General features: G+C 39.6%; 1 protein-coding gene across 1 annotated transcript; it reads right to left on the bottom strand.

The window, feature by feature from the left end:
* Positions 1-1,456: 1,456 nt before the first annotated feature.
* On the bottom strand, positions 1,457-16,037 carry LOC129938754 (importin-11). Its single transcript, XM_056046487.1, has 3 exons — positions 15,768-16,037; positions 14,689-15,443; positions 1,457-3,767 (listed from the first exon to the last, which is right to left on the bottom strand). Exons 2-3 carry the CDS (start codon positions 15,403-15,405, stop codon positions 1,473-1,475), a joined length of 3,012 nt encoding a protein of 1,003 aa, XP_055902462.1. The 5' UTR covers positions 15,406-15,443; positions 15,768-16,037; the 3' UTR covers positions 1,457-1,472.
* Positions 16,038-21,283: the final 5,246 nt, after the last annotated feature.

Raw genomic sequence — 21,283 nt, forward strand, 5'->3', positions numbered from 1 at the left:
TTCTTGGTTGGACTAGACATTTTCTTTCGAACCGTTCAATACAAGTTGTTTTGGATGGATTCAAGTCTGAAATTCATAAAATAAATGCTGGTGTACCCCAGGGCTCCGTTTTGTCTCCGAACATTTTCCTTATTTTTATAAATGATCTCCTGTCTGCTACTTCTAATCCAATACATTGTTTCGCTGACGATAGCACTCCGGCTTTTCATATTCGTTTCCAGACTCACAACCCTCCTCTTCGGATGTGGATGTGGCAAAATATAATAAGCTCATTAAATTCTGACCTACACAGCATTGTACAATGGGAATAAAAAACAGAGTGGAATTTAATGCTTCGAAAACCCAATGCTGTCTTGTATCGTTTAAGCGAGATATATCCTGTTTGCCACTATCCATGAGTGGCATTTGCATCAACGAAACTGAAAATCTCGAAATCCTCGGAATGGTCATCAGCAACCACCTTTTGTGGAGCGATCACATACGCGATGTCACCAAAAATGCCTATGCCCTTGCGCATCCCTATCCTAAAAGTTTAAAAACAATAATCGTGCTTCTAGGAATGCCTTTCTGTTGAACCTTAAGTCCAACTTCGGCAGTACTATGAAGTACAGAGACTGGTCTTTTAGCCAAACTATACGAATGTGGAAAGCCTTACCACGCTCAATTTTCCCTGGCATAGCAATGTTCAAGGATTCAAAAACACGAACCAATATATTGGTAATAAATTAAAACGATTTGCAAAATAAGTCTATTCATAATAAAATGGGCAACCGAACTGATCATAAATCAAGTGACAGCTGTCAAAAATACCAATTACGAAAAAAGTATTGCTAGAAAAAAAAACACCAGTTGCGTTCATGCACTACTCATTATAAAAACCAGCTTAGATACGGTAAAATAGAAATTGTTAACAAATTTTTAATTGAAAAAAGTGCGTTTACAACCCGGAGTCCTAATTGGTAGACAATATTTTTCCCTAAATGTTACCTGAAACCATTATGTTTAAAAACAATAATGGACATCTATTCATAGGCTTGTTTTATTTTAAAGCTCTATAGCTACCGCTGAGTCACGTAGAGCGCATGAAAACCAATGGTCCGACCCAGAATGTCTTTGAATCCACGTAGAGGAAAGTGTGGAAGGTGACCTCACCCATCTTAGAGTGCGCAAATGGAGACATCAAGGTAAGGACCGAGCCAGATGAAAAAGCTTGTTGGATTGTATCGGAATCTTAAGCAAATAAGGAAAAAGAAAAGGCTGGTGTTCAACGAGTCATTTTTATTAAGAAATTCCTTTCTGTTCTGCTCTTTTCTCTGCGCGCATACAATCAGTTTATCGGTTTATCATTTTATTTAATATTAATTATTAAAAATATATATAAGTATAAATAACATAAAAACAAAGTTCTGTATATGCACAATATTTTGTAATTAGTTTTTTTTTGTGTTTATATTAAAATTTTTAATTTTTAATTAGTTTACAGCCTTAGGTATAATCGATAGATCCAAATATTCGCTCATATTTGTCAGCACTCCCGGATAGACTGTATTCATTAGATATTGATAACCCATATCACCTAATTGCGAACGCATGCTATTCAATTGCCAGCCCACGTAGTCTTTGAGGACTATTGTGTGGACGGGATCCTTTAGCGATAGCTGACGACAACGATCGTAGTGGTGGGCTTGATTTTCTCCATCACTTATGCCTCCCAAGAATGCTCCAAACCCGCTGCCATCATTGCTAGCTATGTCCAAATCGTTTTCATCTTGAAATACCAGACAGTCGTAGTACTTGCGTCCGCCTTCACTCTTCGCATCCTCCTCCTTCATAACATCGGACAGAACCTCGGAGATATTTTGCATTGAAGCTGGAAAGCGCTCGTGTATGGCTACATTGTTCACGGTAAATAGAGATGCCAGAGCGAGACTGAGAAGTTTCCTCTTCTCTAGCTCGGAGACTAGTGGCATCTTAGCGTTCCAAACGTCAATAATAGTTTCCAAAGAATTGGGTAGGCTGAGTTTCAGAATGACGTCAGAGAATACACTCTGATTGATGATGAGAACTCGGGCCACTATCGTAAGATAGGTGCTCATTACCATTGGGAATTCCTTATTGTCGTAGATTTGTCGGAAAATATGGGGAAGCACTGGTTCGAGAATGTCCAAACCATACGCCGAATCTGCCTTCAACATCGTCTCGAACACCTTCATTATGACGACGATGCCCTCGGGTCGAATATCATCCAACATACGTGAACACAAGTCGACAAATTGCTTGCCGTAGCGTTCTAGGAATGCACGCGGACAAAGGAGTATATAAGCTTGAATGATGAACAGTATCGTGCGGAAATTCTCCGACGAACCTTCGATTATAGGAAGTAGGTTCTTGCAGATGTCTAAGAGCTGCGGAGTTATGACTGTGCTGTTCTCCATCACGGATAACCAAAGAGAGAGACCCTCCTCCATGAGATAAATATGTGAGGGTTCCTTGATATCAGTGCTCAATCCAATCACGACATATAGGAAGGGTTTCATTGGCTCGGGAGTTTCGTGGAGAGCTTTGATAATCTGTTGAAGAGTACAAATGATCGAACACCTTAGCATGCTGTGATCCTCGCTGTCTGTCCACAGAACTGGAAGGTATGCAATGAGGTTATCGGCCTGCGATTGAACATGGTCGCTCATCTTCTCCACGATTCCGTTGATAATCGATAGAACATTCATTTTGGTATCACATTCCTTGGACTCGGTTAGCAGCACAAACAAAGCGGAGAAGGTTTGCTCCAAATAGGGATTAAAGGGATCCGGTTCGAACTCAAAACTGTTGATCAAAGCCGCTAGGGTTTTCGATGACTCCAAACGAATGGACATGTCTTCTGCGGGTCGAAGTAGATGCAAGCAGGCTTCATACGCCACTGTGCGTAAATCTCGGGAGAATTTCACTGCTGCCCATTGTGCTGTCAGCCAGATGGCCCTTCGTCTCAGGATCCTAAAATTGTCGGAATCGATTTTAATCTCAGCCAAAAGCTGATTCGTGAACCACATATCAAAGTCGATCTCGTCGAAGAGATTGAAGGAAGCAAGTCCAGCTGCATAGTAGATGGCATCTTTAAGTAGAATATCCTCGAGGTCTGATTGAGGAGTCAGATTGATTTGTTGAGCTTTGCGGATGTACTTCAGCGTTTCTGTGGTCATGTCTGTGCGGAATATATTCATTACGGTTAAAAAGAGCCTCTCCACAGAGGGTCGCAGCGAGTACTTCCAACTATCGCCACCGGCGTCGTCTTGTGAGAATGACTCTGCATCTTCAACCCATAGTTCTAACTCAGCTTGAGTTAACAGGAAATAATGAGTGACTATTTTCTCGCAAATATAACAAATTCGCTCCGAAGTAAAGAACTCCGACAAAGGCACTGGACTCTCTTCTGTGGGCAGACTATCTTTCAATTTGTCACTATACAAATTGCATAGTAAAATGCCTTTCATTAAATTTATGCAGTGAATAGTAAATTGGGGGAAATTAACAACATTTCCATCGTCAAACACGAGAACGGTGCCTTCATGGAAAACATAGTTGAAGGAAAATTCCAGCGCTGGCGATACAAATCGCAAAAATGCCGCCGGATGATGTTCAAGAAACTCATTTAGAGTTTTAACTTGTTTTAGGATGAACTTTTCCAGCAGTTCAATTAATTTGTCGGCTGCATTGAGGCGCTGAAGCTGGTAACGCCATTCTAGGCATTGTTTTAGTCTTCCGAAAATTATCTGTAAATAAAAAAAAAAGTTGTAGTTGTTTTAAGTTGCATCTTTAGCAAATTTCATAATAGTTTTTGTTTGACGCCTTTTAGAGGTCTAGTTTAAGGCTGAAAGAAATATGCATCGACGTAATTGTCTTTAGCGTAAAGTGATATATAAGAATATTTAGTAATAAATTCTATATCGTTAATGGTAAGGATATAAAGGGAAGGACCTAAGTGCCTACCATGGGGTACGCCCCATAGGAGTAGGAGAGAGCGGGAAGTACGAAAAATCCATTTCAACAAAATCGGTTTAAAGGCAAGACTAGAAGGGTTAAGGAGTATTAGTCAATAGAATATTTTGTCAAAGGTCTTGCTAAAAGGGTTAAGGAGTATTAGTCAATAGAATATTTTGTCAAAGGTCTTGCTAAAATTTGTGGAGGTAAGGACTCAGAAAATAGAAAGAATAAAGCATATAAAGCTTATAAAACAACAAAAGATAATCTGGGCCTTAAGCAGAAATACATTTAGTGCCACCTTGAATATGACTGTCTCAATAGCTTTCTTTTAATAATTTTATTCTCTCTGCTGATTCAAAAATTAGAAAAGATTTGTAACACTTCTGGAAATTTATAAATATTAAAACAAGGTCTCTAGGGATTCCAAACTGTATGAAGTAGTCCAATTGTTTATCTAGTGATATGAACGTTATATGCGATTTATTTGCCGATTATTTTAAATCGGTTTATTTGCCTTCTTCTTATTTTTCGCCATCTTATGCTATTGATATTGGAAGTATAGACTTTACTGTTTTTGATGTTTTTGAAGCTCTAGGCAGTCTTGATGTAAATAAAAGTGCTGGGCCAGATAACATAGCCCCTGTTGCACTAAAAAACTGCGCCGTTTCTTTGGCATTACCGCTCAGTTGATTTTCAATAAGTCTTTAAAAAGTGCCCAGTTTTTGGACTGTTGGAAGATCTCTTATATAACTCCAATATTTAAGTCTGGCTCGAAGAAAAATGTGACATATAGGCCTATCTGCAAATTATTATTGATCAGAAAAATATATTTTTTTGTTAAGGATTTAATATCCGAATACCAACATGATTTTGTTTCTGGAAGATCTACTGCTACAAACCTTTCATTGCTATGCGATTCTGTACTTTGCGGGTTCGAAAATGGTTTACAGACTTATATTATCTTTACAGATTTTGCAAAAGCTAATTTTTAAGCTTTCAAAACTTGGTTTCCATTATATATTGCACTTGTTAGATCGGTACTGGAATATTGCACATAGTTGGAATCCCTATTATATCACTCATTTTTCTAGAATAGAAAAAATACAAAAAAGGTTTACTAGGTATGCTTTCTATAATTAAATTGGAATATGGAAGTACCACCTTATCCATCTAGATGCCTGTTTATTGAAATTCAAACGCTTGAGGTTAGGTAGGTTAGGTTATAGTGGCTGTCCAAGATGGAAACGGACACACTTAGGCCAGTTTAATAGCCTATTGTGATACCACATGAATCTTGAGGCTTCCTCCTAAGCTCAATGGAACTAGCTTGAGTCCCTTACGAAACGTGAGAGGCTGCTTATACTGATATGATTTAGATCATTAAAGAAGAATTCTCCTAGGTAATTCTGGCAGAGAAGATGAAGAACCATTTCTTCCTCTTCCTCATCCATACAGCTTCTGCAAAAGTCATATGAGAATACGCCTAGTCTCGAGGCGTGCTTTCCTATTAGACAGCGTCCGGTTATGACACCTATTAACGAGCTTATATGCGATCTGCTTAGAGAGAGCAAGCACCTTGAACTTTTTAAATCCAGTGTTGGCCAGATGTTTCTTGTGACTTGACACGTGGTGATGTTGTTCCATCTGGTGCCTGCCCTCCTCACAGCGTCTTGCATTAGCAGCAGTTTACAAGTAGCGATTGGTATGCCAGTACTTGCCAAACGTGGTAGGTTGGGCTGTACTGTACCGTTCCTGGCGAGTTCATCTGCCTTATTCCTTACCTGGAATGTCTCTATGGCCCGGCACCCAGCAAAGGTGAATATTAAACTGTTGCGCCATCTTTATTAGAGATGATCGACAGTTATGAACTGTTATAGAGTTTGTAGAGACAGAGTCCAGAGATTTGATAGCGGCCTTGCTTCCTTTATCGCCAAAAGTTCCGCCTGGAACACGCTACAATGATTGGGAAGGCGGAAAGAGGGACTTAATTTCAGTCGTTCAGAGTACACACCTCCACCAACCCCTTCTTTTGTTTTTGACCCATCTGTGTAAAAATGGATCGACTCATCCTCCAAGAATGTCCTATCCCCTTAAAGACATCTGGTAGGTATAGAAATCTGGAAGTTCCTGTCGAATTGTAGTTGGGGGATGGTGTAGTCTATGTGCTGTGGAATTGATTCTAAGTACCTTAGAATAACGGAGTGGCCAATGTTGTTGTTAGTCCACTGCGACGAAGCTTTGAGGCGAATAGCAGAGCTTGCAGCTATTTGTTTGCTAAATATGTCAAGAGGTGTTAGGTAGAGGAAGGTGTCAGTGCCGCTGACGCGACGGGGTCGTGCGAAGCGATCCGCTTATATATATAGGCAAGCTGAACGTTGGACTTTATTTAGCTTATCCCTGTTTATACCTTTCTCTAAAGCAGTCCACCATACTGCCACACCGTACGTTTAAATCGGTCTGATTAGCTATGTGTATAGCCAATGTGTGAGTCTGGGTTGTAAACCCCATTTATTACCAATAGCTTTTTTGCAAGAAAAGAGAGCTACTGTAGCTTTTTTGACTCTTCCCTGTACGTTGCGTTTCCAATTTAGTAAGGACAACATATTTTTCAATAATGTTTGTAAAAGATTTAATAAGCAATCGTATCAAATGTTCTTTTTTGTTAGAACGAATACTTATCTACTTTCCATCAAGGATTCTCCGCTCCAATTTTCATTTGCGAGAGCCTTTTCATATAAGAAATTATAGTAGAACGAATTCTATTGTTAAGGTTATAGATATTTTTTCTAATATTTCAAAAGATGTTCTTAAAAAAAATGTATGGCTGCTTTGGTTTCGCAATCTGTTTTGTAATTAAGATGTATCTATTATTATTTTTGTACATATACTTATATTTAAATAAATTATTATATTAACTTGTTGAAGTAGTCTGTAAGAGTTGTACTCTGTTTGATGAAATTAACTAAACTAAACTAAGAAAATCCAAGAAAGTTTTGAGAAAGCTTGGTCTTATCATTTGATTAGTCTTTCAACAAGACATTGATCCTAAGCACACTGCTTTCCAAACTCGTGAGTGGTTGCTCTGTAATGCTCCAAAGGCAACTTTAAACTCCACCGCAATCTCCTGAGGCTAAGCCCATGTAAAATGTATGGAATCATTCAAGACAAACATAGACAAAACACAAGATTTCTTCAAAATCAGACTCTAACATAAATATAATATAATATAAAATTTAATTCAAGTTTCTAGCGTTATTAGTTCATGAGATATTTATTTTTTTATTTATTACAATAACTTCCTATGGGAAGTTAAAAATAGTCTCTTGGTTTGGAAGCAATGGAGGAAAAAAAAAAGGCCCATGGGTTTCCTATTCAAGTGGCGAGGAGTGTGTATATGGGATAACCTTGTTGAAAATGAAAAACTATTACTGAATACGTTCATCAAACTATGTAAACATTGTAACACGACAACTTATGAATTCTGTCAAATAAACTCATTCTAATTTATAATCTACTCCGCGTTGCACTTTTCTTAACAAACCTGATACGTCGAATTACCAAAAGAACTTAAAAAGAACATTAAGGACTTTTATGAAGAATTGCAAAAAACTGTTATAAAGTATGCTAAAAACTATCTCTTAAATACCTCGGCATCTTGAAGAAGCTGAGAACTGACAGGATATGCAAATAAGTAGTAAATATGAAGTGTCTAATTATGTGTGAGGTTCTTAATTATAGAGCTACTTTTGCTTGTTTTGTATTAATTTGCTGCTTAATGACTTAATTTATTTATCATAAAAACGTGTTTAACCCTAGTTTACGGCACGAAAAATAATGCTATAAAACTTTGGGCTCGCACGAGCCCCAACATTTGTATGCACATCTTATTGTTCATTATGCAAGATGATGCATTGCCTCTATTTGTTATTGATTAAGTTTACAGTTGTGGTGTCTTATTATAACTAAACACGTATCTTGTTTCAGAAAAATAAAACAATTGGGTGAAAATAGTGAGAGCAAAATTTATAGTTACTTAAAATTGAGTTCTAAAGTTTTATTACAAACATTTGTAAACCTTTATATTGATTTTATGTTTCAGTAAGTTAGTTAGTTAAAGTTTTAGTAGTTACAATTTATAAGTCTAGATTACATTCAAATTATATTTTTGTAGAGTTTTTAACCTTTACAGCTAAGATATAATTTTATACAAAGAAGAAGAGTATTATAAATTTGGTATTAAAAGGGAAAAGAACTAGAACAAAAACCCCTTATTCAAAAACTTACAAACTAATATTGCATATAATTAATTATTTTATATGTATATTTCATTGTTATTGAAGTAATTGACGAACGAGTTCATTATCGGATAAAGAACAATTGCGATGAAACTTGTCTTTATAAATTTCAATGTTTAGGTTTAAAAAGTTGATATTTACTAGTTCGAGTAACACCTTGGAAGATCAAGCATAATCTTAAGCACTATATTTTGACATCTTTGTAGTTTCAGCTTATGAGTTTTGGCACAATCGCCCCAAACAGGTGCACCATAGAGGAGGATGGATTGAAAAACTGTTTTGAACAAAATAATTTTGTTGTCCTTACTCAGTTCAGATTTTCTGGATATCATAGGATAGAGAATTTGGATATACCTATTTATTTTATTTATAGTTATGGATATGTGTGTATTAAAACTGAGTTTTTTGTCTAACAAAATGTCAGACCATTCGATGTTGAGTGAGCCCAAATTTAATGTCTTTGAGATACACCATCGAAAATTCCAATAGAATTCTGAACACCGCTCGAGAAGGCATACAAACTCTTTCAATTCAATGGAAGCGGATTCGATGATTGGCAGTTCAGAGTTCAAACACATCTGGACTCGCTTAATCTGGCTGATGTTTTAACGAAAGTCGTTGAGGCTACTAATGCATGATATGAAGAATTTTCTAGAAGAGATAAGAAAGCGAAGGATAAAATCGTAGCGTTTGTGCATAACGACTGTTTAAGTTATATCCGTGAAAAGAATACTGCTAAAGAGATGTGGGAGAGCATTCAATCATCTTTTGCAAGAAAACTGATTGTTAACCAACTTTTGGTACGGAAGCAGCTAATGAAGCTTCGTATAAATGATGGTGATTCAGTAGCTAACCACATCGTGATATTTGAAAACTTGTTAAGCAACTGAAGATGTCTGGAGCATCACTAGACCAAAGCGATATGTTGGCTCAATTCTTCCTAACACTCTCTAAAAAGTTCGACCCGTGTTCAAGGCTTGGTTTAAACGATTGAGAAGGGGTATTGAAAAACATAAGCAATCGTTTAAATATTTAATATTCTCAGAAAATTAGTTGTCATAAATTTTCTTATTTCGATTTCAAACGTTGTTGATACAACTTCTTTGTTATATAAATAAACCACTGAATATAAAAATCGCATTCTGGATAAAGAAAAATGCAAGAAACTCTTTTTAGAAGACCAAAAACTTAGCAAGGTAGCTGATTCTAATTCCTTATGCGTAAGCTTTGATTTGGAAGGAAAACGTCCTCAGTACTCCACACGGTAAAAGTTGGACCTTATATTACTCGAGAAAATACGCATATTATAATGAAAGTATATATGAAAGTGACACAAGGGATGGATATTGTTATGTGTGGGGCGAATGCCAAGGAAAAATGAAATGGTTACAGTTATTTTTAAGTATTTGAATATGTTAGATCAAAAAGGTACTCATACTGTTGTTAATCTATATTCTGATAGCTGTGCTGCGCAAAATAGAAACCGCGCAAATTTTAATTCTTTTCTTGAAAATCGCAACAACAATTACAGAAATAAAGGTCACTTATCTTTTACCTTGACACACCATGATGCCTGTTGTTGTTCATAGCACCATTGAATGTTTTGTTCGCAATACAACCATATGGGCTTCTTCTAATTGGCCAACTATGATTACAAATGCCAGACATAATCCAAAAAGCTATATTGTAAATGTCTTAAACTATGGAGACTTCATGGATTGGAAGTCCTCTTCCAACAAAGTTGTTGGGGGCAGCAAACGAGAGGTGTTTCCACTAAGGCACCTCCCCTTATCCAGACGGCAGCGGACGAATTCTCGAGATGGAATCAACGGTGGCGTCTAGAGTTCCAGTAAGGTTGAACTACTTAGTGAACATCTTATAGAGCCCAGGCCTGTAAGGAGCGGTTTATCCGGCTCCTCGGCCTTGGCGTTATACTAAGGATCTGGCCCTCCAGGTTTGGGGGTTGTGCCGTCGGGGTGACTTCCTGGTCGCGTAAACAATACCTTTAGTTGCGAAGCACCAACAAAGCCGTGGATACGGACGGATTGACTGTTGACAATCCACGCAAACGAAATAAGCACAACGAACTTCAGCCGAACAATTAACGGAAGCCCTTAACTGGTGCAAGGCAGATATTACCGCCATCCAAGAAGTGCGATGGGATGGACCGGGCAAAGGCAAACTAAAAGATTGCGATATATACTACGGCGACTGCTACCGAGAACAAAGACAGCGTCTATTGGGATGTGGATTTGTTGTTAGAACTAGACTCCGGCAAACTCAAAGTCTTGAGTTTCAACAGTGTGAGCGAGCGCATCACGACAATCCGCATCAAGGCTAAATTTGTCAACATAAGTCTAATAATGCGCGCATGCCCCAACAGAGCAGAAAGATGAAGACACCAAAGACAAATTGTTCGAGCTCTTGGACAAGACATATGAGCAGTGCCCTGGCTATGACATTAAAATTGTCTTAGGAGATTTTAATGCCAAGCTAGGAAGAGAAGACATCTTTGGTCGCATGATCGGGAGATACAGCCTGCACGACACCACCTCCGACAACGAATTCAGGCTGGTCGATTTCGCTGCGGGGCGAGACGTTCAGATTGACCACATTGCGATCGACGCACGACACTTCTCCAGTATCCAGGATATCCGAACATTCCGAGAGGCCAACATTGACTCGGACCACTACCTCGTTGTAGCCAAGGTACGGCTACGGATATCCCGATCCAAGCCAAAACAAGGAAGTACTGTGAGAAGATTCGACGTTAGACGGCTACAATCCCAAGAGACTGCCATGTCCTTTTCCGATCGAGTTTCTAATAACCTCTTAAGGAGTCCTATGCTTCCTGCATTAAGCATTGAAAACTAGTGGCAACATTGCCTTTTAGCCATCAGAGATGCCGCCTCTGAAGTGCTAGGTTTCACACGGCCACCACAGCAAAACCCCTGGTTTGACGACGAATGCCGGCAAGCGCACGCAGCAAAACAAGAGGCATACAAAACGGCGCTGCACAAATGGACTAGAGCTGCTCGCCAGCTCTACGAGCAGAAGAGGAGAGAGGAACACTGGCTTCTTAGATGGAAAAAAAGAGAGCATGAGAAGCGCGCGATCGAGGAGATAGAGGGATGTCACAACAGGAATGAGGTTCGTAAATTTTACCAAAAGGTAAAAAAAACCTCCCAAGGGTACCAGCCACGAACCGATGCCTGTAAAGACCATCAGGGGAACATCGTAGTAGAGCCGCAGTCGATGCTGAGAATATGGAAAGATCACTTCTCCAAATTATATAACGGCGATGACGAACCGAATTTCGCTGTAAGGGAGACAGAACCACTCAACCTCGGCGACGCAGATCAACAATTCCGCCTACCCGACCTGGACGAAGTGAAGATAGCTATATCTAAACTGAAGTCAAACAAAGCTGCTGGAGCTGACGGCATCGCTGCCGAAGCAGCAGGCGATATCTTGGTAGGGAGCATGCACCAACTCATCTGCAAAATATGGTCGGAAGAAAGCATGCCCGATGATTGGAATCTCAACATAGTATGCCCGATACATAAGAAAGGAGATCCTCTAAATTGCGCCAACTACAGAGGCATCAGTCTCCTTAACATTGCGTATAAGATCCTCTCTGCGGTATTATGTGAACGTCTGAAGCCATTCGTCAACAACCTGATTGGTCCTTATCAGTGTGGCTCCAGACCAGGAAAGTCCGCTATCGACCAAATTTTCACACTACGACAGATCCAGGCAAAAAATCCAAGAACTTCAAATCGATACCCACCATCTCTTTATCGATTTTAAAGCATGTATAGGGAGAGCTCTACAGATCAATGTCTAGTTTTGACATCCCTGTCAAAATTATCCGTTTGTGTAGAATGACGATGGAGAATGCACGCTGCTCTATCAAGGTCGGAAAAGATCTCACCGATGCATTTGATGGCAAAAAAGGTTTTAGACAAGGCGATGCACTGTCATGCGACTTCTTCAACATCGTTCTGGAAAGAATTGTGCAAAACTCAACCGTCGACACTAGAGGCACAATCTTCCAAAGGTCCATTCAATTACTCGGATACGCAGGTTATATTGATATAATTGGAAGATCAAAGCGTGATGTTAGTGGAGCGTTTTTGAGCATTGCGACGGAAGCGAAGAAGATGGGTTAAGTGGTCAATGAGGGCAGGACCAAGTATATGCTGTCATCAAAAAAAGACATCGAACAACGACGTCTGGACAAAACGTCACCATGGACAGCTATAACTTCGAGGTAGTTAAGGAATTTGTCTACCTTGGCACCGCTATTAACACAGACAACGACACCAACGCTGAAATCAAATCGCTGCTTCTTTGGACTTAGAAGGCAATTGAGTAGTAAAGTCCTCTCTCGAGCATCTAAAATCACCATCTATAAGATACTCATTATCCCGGTTCTAATTTATGGCGCTGAGGCCTGGACCCTGTCATACAAAGATGAGAGCGTCTTAGGATGCTTCCAGAGAAAAATTCTTCGGGTGATTTTTGGTCCCGTACGCATAGATAGAGAATGGAGGAGAAGATAAAACGACGAACTGTACGGTCTGTTCAGCGACACTGACTTAGTTAGTAGAATTAAAGTCCAACGGCTTAGATGGCTGGGTCAAGTAGAGCGAATGGACATCAACGCTCCAGCCCGGAAGGTCTTCGAATCCAATCTCGAGGGACGGCGCAGTAAAGGAAGACCGCGACTCAGGTTGCGCACCCAGGTGGGAGAGGACCTCAACCAACTTGGCGTGCGAAACCGGAGACAGCTAGCTAGGGACCGAGCTGGCTGGAGACGCATGTTGGTTGAGGCCCAGGTCCACCCCGGACTGTAGTGCCACCCTAAGTAAGTAAGTAACGAGAGACTTTCTCGTAAACAGGTATTTTATAATGTAAACCTAATATTTTGTTTTTGACAAATCTTTTATTTTCAGACAATATGCCACATTTGTCTACAAGCAAAGGACAGGAAGAGCAAGCATGTGATGTTGGGCGGCAAATACCTCCCAGAACTCCCACCGGTTCCTGAGTGATTGTGTGTTTCTCTATTGCTCTATTCTTTTTTCATAATGATATTTGTTAAGCTAATTTTTTTTTAAGTTTAAGCCTGGGTTCGGACGAACCCCAAGTTTGGTTTGTGACTTTTTTCAGAAAAAAAATTACAGAAAATTATCTTAAATTGCTTTGATGAAAAAACGATCAAAAACGTAAAGAAAAGGTTCACTGATTTTGTATCCCTGGTCAATAATATGATTTAGAAAAAAGTTATAAGCATTCAAATTTGCGTTGGCGTTCGCTCGAACCCCAATACGTTTTACACTCTCCATACATTTTCTTAGAGGAAATGCAATGCGAAAAATTACATTTGGTGTGTCCGTGGCTTTCACGTTTAATACCATCATAACTTAAGCTGTAGAACATCTGTACATTTTTTGCATTTCATATTCCTCTTTGTGACTCAAAACTGCGACCGACACTTAATTTTATTTTATTTTAGAAATGCAAATTTTAATTCTTTTAGGAATACATTTTGTTTTTCAAAATTCAATATTTTTAATTTTTATAAGAGGGTTGATTTATATGAATTCTCTCAAATGTCCTTGACCTCGGATTGTGGAGATTCAAATGCAACTAGGTATACAATTATCACTCTTCTAACAATACATATGAAGTTCAAATAATTCCAAAAACATATCCAAATTGATACAACCCTCTAAAGTTCGCATGTGTGTTTTAGGTTCACCCTAACGAACAGGAGTCAAAACGTGAAAATATTCATCCCTGATTTTTGTTCACGCTTTAATGCGCTTAAGTCTCTAGTGTCAACAAAAACTCCCCAAATTTTTTTCCAAGACAGAATATAGAATCAGAACTTTTTTATATTTAAAGCGACAAAATAGATTTTCGATCGCTTTTTGAGGATACATTTTGAAGTGGAACATATCCCATTATTTTCTCGATTCTAGAGAGGTTATCTTTTCAAAGCTTAAATGTCCCGGCCATTTGCTAAGACTTGTTAATATTAATGTTTAATATAAACAAATACTTTATACCTTTTGAAACTTATTAAACTTAACAATGTAATAAAGCAAGCTAAAAACAATTCGGCTCAAAATTGAATCGAATCGGGTATCTGCTAATTTCGACTTATGTCGTTACTTCAACTCCATTCGAATCAAGTCAAATCTATGATTCATCTTCATACAAAGTTTTATTCTAGAAAAATATCGATGAACAACAGAAAATTCTATGCAAACTTTGTCAAGCCATTATCTAACCATGTGAACTATGCCTTACACATGTTAATGCAAACAAATCATCATTATGAATGAATTTCTCAAGGCTGACGTAATGAGTTCAAAAACAAATCACTTCATTAAAATAAAATTACCTGAAGAAATTGCATGCATCTTGGGGACAACTGTGGCTTTGAGTACCCGGAAATAGTGAGCTTCCTTAGTGTGCGCAGCGTCAACAGGGCCTTCTCCATGTGAACAAATGCCTCCTCGGGTTGTGAATTCTCAAGGCTATGAATAAACAAATTCGAGAATCCATCCCACAAATCGTAAATATACTCGTAGATATTCGCCGTCAACTCTTCGAACATCTTCCTCTCGGCCATCATGCGACGCGACATTAGCGCCTTGATGACATGATGGAATATCAATAAAACCCTCTGCTGCTGCAGACTGTCAGTTGTTTGGATGTTCTTCAGCAGAACCGGCACCAAATCCGGCCACTCCCTGGGGTAATCCAACCTGGCTATTTGTGCAATCAATAAAGCGATTTGTGTAGCAACCTGCGGCACAGGCTCGCAGAAATTCTCCAACAAGCTTTGACGGATCTCCGACTTATCGGCAGCTGGTAACTCGTTCTTGATTCCCTTCCTCCAATACCTATTGACCCCGTTTTTGAGGTACACCGCCGCCATCCAGCGCACATTGATATCGAATTGTTGGTTTCTTAGAATTCGCATGAGGGTTGGGAAAAACCCCGGCTGCTGCTCCCATTCGCTAAGTTTTTGCTCGGCTTTCTTGACCAAGTCAACATTCTGATCGGTGGCCGCTTTGAGGGCCTGCAAGACCATAATTTCTGGTGACGACTCCATTCGATCGGATCGAGGCGAGATGAGTTCAGTGGAAAAATCTACAGAATATAAAAAAGCACAGCATTCAATAGATACGTACGACTACGAGTAAAGCTACAACATTTTTCATTAGAGATAGAGACACCACTACGACACATTTGTATAGACTTATCGGGAGCCTCGTACGTATCGTCGTCGTCGTCGTTAATATACCTAGGTACAAGTCTGCCCTGCCTGCCTGGCTGACTGACTGGCTGGCTGCTATGTGGATATGGTGTCTTCTCTTCTAGGTATATATTGTATGTTGTATAGTGTGTGGAAGACGACGACGACGATAGCGAAAAAAAAATATATAAAATATAAAAGACTATGGCTATACCAACCTATAGAACATTTGGTCCGAGATATGTGGTGTGTAGAAAACTATTGAAAAATACGAAAGCTTATGAAATATATAAATTCGATTGGAAACACTTTTTGTGTAGTAAAAACGATTAATTAAACACTCGCAGAATGATTTTTCAAAGTTAAATAGGTCTTTTGGTTGAAATGTTGAGGAGAAAATCAACTCTTTTGGTTGAGAGAGAAGAAAATCCAATCCAAAATCGTTCGACAAGGAAACCGATTTCAATTTTCTGCTGTCAGAGTCAGATATTTCTTTTTTGTAAATTCAGTTTGAGGTTAGGTTTTAAAACAAATTCTATGCGACTATTGTGAATCGAATCAGCTGACTCGAATAGGGTGCGATTGACATTCACAATATGGTGAAATATAGATTTATCTTTTTCATTTTATTTGTGGCGCTAGTTTTGATCTATCAGTAACATCAAACAGTAAAAATTCAAGCAATAGGCGGAATGTAAAATGTTTTACTGGTGAGTATATTTACGTCAATAGCTTTCATTGGACAGGTATTGGCTATATAAGGGACTTCAAGGTAAGGGGCCAGTTAAACTATCATTAAAATCAATCCGGAGCTTTTTCAATCGATATTTGACGGTGTTTTTCTTTGATTTGATTTGAAAAAGTGTAATTGCACAATTATTTTTCTTTTAAAAATGTATTTTTTCCGAGCGGAAATTCATTTTCCTGAACAGCTGATACTTGTATGTTAAAAAGTGAAATGAATCGTTCCACTCATTTCCAATTCACAATTCCAATAACAGATTTCTGGCAGTACAAATTTTTTCAATGACACAAATTTTTAAAGCTATGTCAACAAAATTTCAATGTTTGTTTTCATTGATGAAAACCAATGATTTCTATAACGTACCCCTAAGGCAAGTTAGTAGTATCTTTTTAGTCAGTTGCTTAAAAATTGCTTTGCAATCAAGACAAATTTATTAGACAGTTAACTTAAAAGTTAGTTTAGAAAATCATCCTTACTACCAAATTTAAATCTACTTATGTCAAAATGTCAGCTGATCAAGTTTTTTTCATTCAACTGAATGCCGAACTACGTTACTACGTTATTTATTTATTTATTAAATGCACACAATTACTTAAAGTTTTTTGTTGTCATATTGAAAACAAAATTATTGATTTTTCTTAGCAATACAAAACAAGACTTGTAATTAGCTTGCAATTTTGTAGATAATAATGCTTTTAATACTTCATGCAAGCAAAAGCAAAAGTGACACCTAGTGTCAAGGGCGGTGTTAGCTTTTGCATTTGCGATTAGCTTCTTTGGTCCTACTTTGTGTTCAAAGAATGCAGTTGACTTCAAAATGAGTCACCTAATGCTATCTGAATTTGCCCATTGGTTTTCATAATTAAAACCAATCATTGAAATTTTGTTTATGAAGGTCACTGAAAATGCCTGTCATTGACAAAAATGTTTCTGGACATACAAGATAAAGCCAATTTGCTTCAAGACATTTGAACTGAATTTGCCCAACAAACATGACCAAGCCACTTTAAAAATTTGATTATTGATTGATTGATTCTGTATTTAGAGCTCAAATCAAAAACACTATTATTTTGCATTTTAGTATTTGTTATGTCAATGAAAAGATTACAAATCCAACAATAATTTTCGGAGCTATTTAACGCAAATGTTCAAATGGTAGACATGTGTATTCAAAAGGACACAAGTGTCCACAGGTTTTTCTCAAAACCCACCTCTGTCTATCAACTCCTACTCTCACCTCCCCGTGGTTAACATCGGGTGCCTAGTACCTCAACTAGAGATTGGGTTCCAACCCCAGTGGAAAGTTGTTGGTGGCAGCAAACGAGAGAGGTGGGGAGAGGTGTTTCCACTAAGGCACCTCTCCTTATCCAGACGGCATCGGAGGAATTCCCGAGATGGAATCACCGGTGGCGTCTACAGTTCCAGTAAGGTTGAACTACTTAGTGAACACCTTATAGGGCTTCTTCGACATATTCGGAGCCCAGGCCTGTAAGGAGCAGTTTATCCGGCTCCTCGTCCTTGGAGTTATACTAAGGATCTGGCCCTCCAGGTTGGGGGTTGTGTGTCGGGGTGACTTCCTGGTTACGTAAAAGCCTCATAGTTGCGAAGCACCAACAAGCCTCGGATACGGACGGATTTACTGTTGACAACCTACGCAAACGAATTAAGGACAACGAACTACGGATATTTACGAGGAATGTTAGGTCCCTTAACAGACCACGTGCAGCCGAAGAATTAGCGGAGGCCTTAGACTGCTATAAAGCGGACATCACCACCATCCAGGAAATACGATGCGATGGGCCGGGCAAAAAGAGGATGAGAAACTGCGATATTTACTATGGTGACTGCTACCACGAAAACCTACGGCGCTTATTTGGATGCGGCTTCGTGATTGGAGCCAGACTTAAGCTAGAAGTCTTGAGCTATAGGTGCATCAATGAGCGCCTCATGACCATACGCATCAAGGCTAAATTCGGCAACATATGCGCGCACGCCCCCACAGAAGAGAAAGACGACAACACCAAAGATATGTCCTTTAAGCTCTTAGACAAAACATACGATATTAAAATTGTCCTGTGTGATTTTAATGCCAAGCTAGGAAGGGAAGACATCTTTTGTGGAATAATCGGGAAGAACAGCCTGCACGACCACACTTGCGACAACGGATTCAGGCTCATACATTTTGCTGTGGGGCGAAACATCATGGTAGTCAGTACGGGTTTTCCACACCTCAACATCCACAAAGGAACTTGAACTTCTCCAGATCAATCTACAGTCAACCAGATTGACCATATTGCGATCGACGCCAGACTCGCTTCCAGCATCATGGATGTACGAACTTTCCGAGGAGCTAACTTCGACTCGGACCACTACCTCGTTGTAGCCAAGGTAGCACTTCGGATTTCCAGACCCAAGTCAAAACAGGGAGGTGCTGGGAGAAGGTACAACGTCGAACTGCTACAATCGCCAGAGATCACCAAATAATTTTCCGACCGAGTTACAAGTAACGTCTCTCGAAGTTCTCTGCCGCCAACACAATGTATCGAAAACCAGTGGCAACATTGCCAAGATGCAATCAGAGAAGCAGCCTCTGATGTGCTGGGTTTCAAGCAGCCACCAACATGGAACCCCTGGTTTGATGAGGAATGTCGGCAAGCAGATGCAGCCAAACAAAAGGCACGCAAAGCGGCGCTGCATAAAAGGACGAGAGCTGTTCGTGAGCTCTATGAGCATAAGAGGCGAGAGGAACGCCGACTTCTCAGAAGGAAAAAGAGAGGGCATGAGAAGCGTGCGGTCGAAGATGTTGAGAGGTATAAAAGCAGGAATAAGGTTCGAAACTTTTATGAACAGGTGAAACGAAATTCACAGGTACATAAACCTAGAACCGAAAGCTGCAAAGACGAAAGTGGAAACATCATAGTGGAACCGCAGTCAATGCTGAGGATATGGAAGGACCACTTCTGCAGACTGTATAACGGCGACGTCGAAACGAATTCCACTGTCAGGCAGGATGATCCATTCAACAAAGACGACGAAAGCCAACAATCCCGTCCTCCCGACTTAGACGAAGTAAAGATTGCCATATCTAAGCTGAACTCTAATAAAGCCACTGGAGCGGATGGCTTCAATGCCGAGCTCTTTAAAGCAGCTGGAGATAAGTTGGTTAGGAGTAGGAGCATTCACCAACTTATCTGTAAGATACGGTCGGAAGAAAGCATGCCCGATGAATGGAACCTTAATATTGTTTGCCCGATCCTGAAAAAAAGGAGATCCTCTAAACTGCACCAACTATAGAAGATTCAGTCTACTTAACATAGCCTATAAAATCTTCTCTGCCGTAATATGTGAACGTCTTAAGCCCATCGTCAACAACCTGATAAGTCCTTATCAGTGTGGTTTTAGACCAGGAAAGTCCACAGTCGATCAATTATTCACATTACGGCAGATAATGGAAAAAAACCAAGAACACCAAATCGACACCCACTATCTTTTCATCGATTTTAAGGCCGCTTATGACAGCATCTACAGGGACGAGCTGTATAGAGCCATGTCTAGTTTTGTCATCTCCGCCAAACTAGTCCGTTTATGCAGGATGACCATGGAGAATTCACGCTGCTCCATAAAAGTTGGAAACAACTTAACAGAACCTTCCGATGTCAAAAAAGGTTTTAGACAAGGTGATGCGCTGTCATGTGATTTTGTTAACATCGTGCTTGAAAGAATAGTGCAGAGCTCACACGTCAACACTAGAGGCACTATATTTCAAAAGTCTGTCCAATTACTGGCATATGCTGATGACATTGACATAATCGGAAGAACTCAGCGTGATGCCAATGGGGCTATTGTGAGTATTGAGGCAAAGGCGGCAAAAATGGGTTTAACGGTTAATGAGGGCAAAACAAAGTTCATGCTGTCGTGAAGAAAGGACGTAAAAACGTCACCATCGACAGACGTAACTTTGAGTTAGTCAAGGACTTCGTCTACCTAGAGTCCGCTGTAAACGCAGAAAACAACACCAGCGCTGAAATCAAACGAAGAATAACTCTTGCAAATCGCTGCTTCTTTGGACTTAGAAGGCAATTGAGAAGTAAAGTCCTCTCTCGAAAGACCAAAGTGTCGCTATATAAGACCCTTATCATCCCCGTCCTGCTATACCGTGCAGAAGCATGGACTTTGATAAAAGCGGATAAAAGCACCTTGGGTCATTTCGAGGAAAAAGTTCTTCGTGTGCTCTACGACGGCCTCGTATGCATCAAAGGTGAATGGAGGAGAAGATGGAACGATGAGCTGTACGGGCTGTACAGCGACGTAGACTTAGCCAGAAGGGTAAAAGTCCAACGGCTAATATGTCTGGGTCACGTAAAGCACATGGAAACCAATGCTCCGGCCCGGAAAGTCTTCGAATCCACACCCACAGGACAGCGTAGTAGAGGAAGACCGTGGATCAGGTGACACGCACATGTGGAAGGTGACCTCACCCAACGTGGAGTGCGAGCTAGCTAGTGACTGAGCTAGATGGAGAATCTTTTTGGGTGAGGCCTTAGTTCACACAGGACTGTTCCGCCACCTTAAGTAAGTAAGTAATATTAAGAAATTGTAGATTAGTGGCACATCTTAACTTAGGTGATAGAAAATTCTGTTCGCTAAAATATTTATGAGTTACTGCTATAATACATACCTTGAAAGTTGGCACACAATTTTCACGAACTACAATTGCCATATTGTTGAATATGTGTCAAAAAGTGTATGGAATTTGTTGCTATTCCTGAAACCAATTAGTACAATGGCTTTACTGGTGGAACCAATGGTATCAATTTCAATACCATTTGCGCAAGACAATCCATTGGCTTCGCTTTTGCATTTGCAATGCCTTACAGTGTGAGCAAATAAAGTTCATAGAACCAATAACAACACATGGGTAGTTACTGTAGTCAATTGACACATCGTACCTTAAAGCAGCTCGATTCAAACTTGCGATTTGTGATATCC

This window comes from Eupeodes corollae, chromosome 1, assembly GCF_945859685.1.
Source record: "Eupeodes corollae chromosome 1, idEupCoro1.1, whole genome shotgun sequence".
In the NCBI taxonomy this organism is placed as follows: Eukaryota; Metazoa; Arthropoda; class Insecta; order Diptera; family Syrphidae; genus Eupeodes; species Eupeodes corollae.

Excerpts from the sequence above, each read along its gene's own strand:
- LOC129938754 (XM_056046487.1), bottom strand. The coding sequence starts at position 15,405 with ATGGAGTCGTCACCAGAAATTATGGTCTTGCAGGCCCTCAAAGCGGCC. Across the intron at positions 3,768-14,688 it reads GATGCATGCAATTTCTTCAG|ATAATTTTCGGAAGACTAAA; the intron begins GTAATTTTATTT and ends TTTTATTTACAG.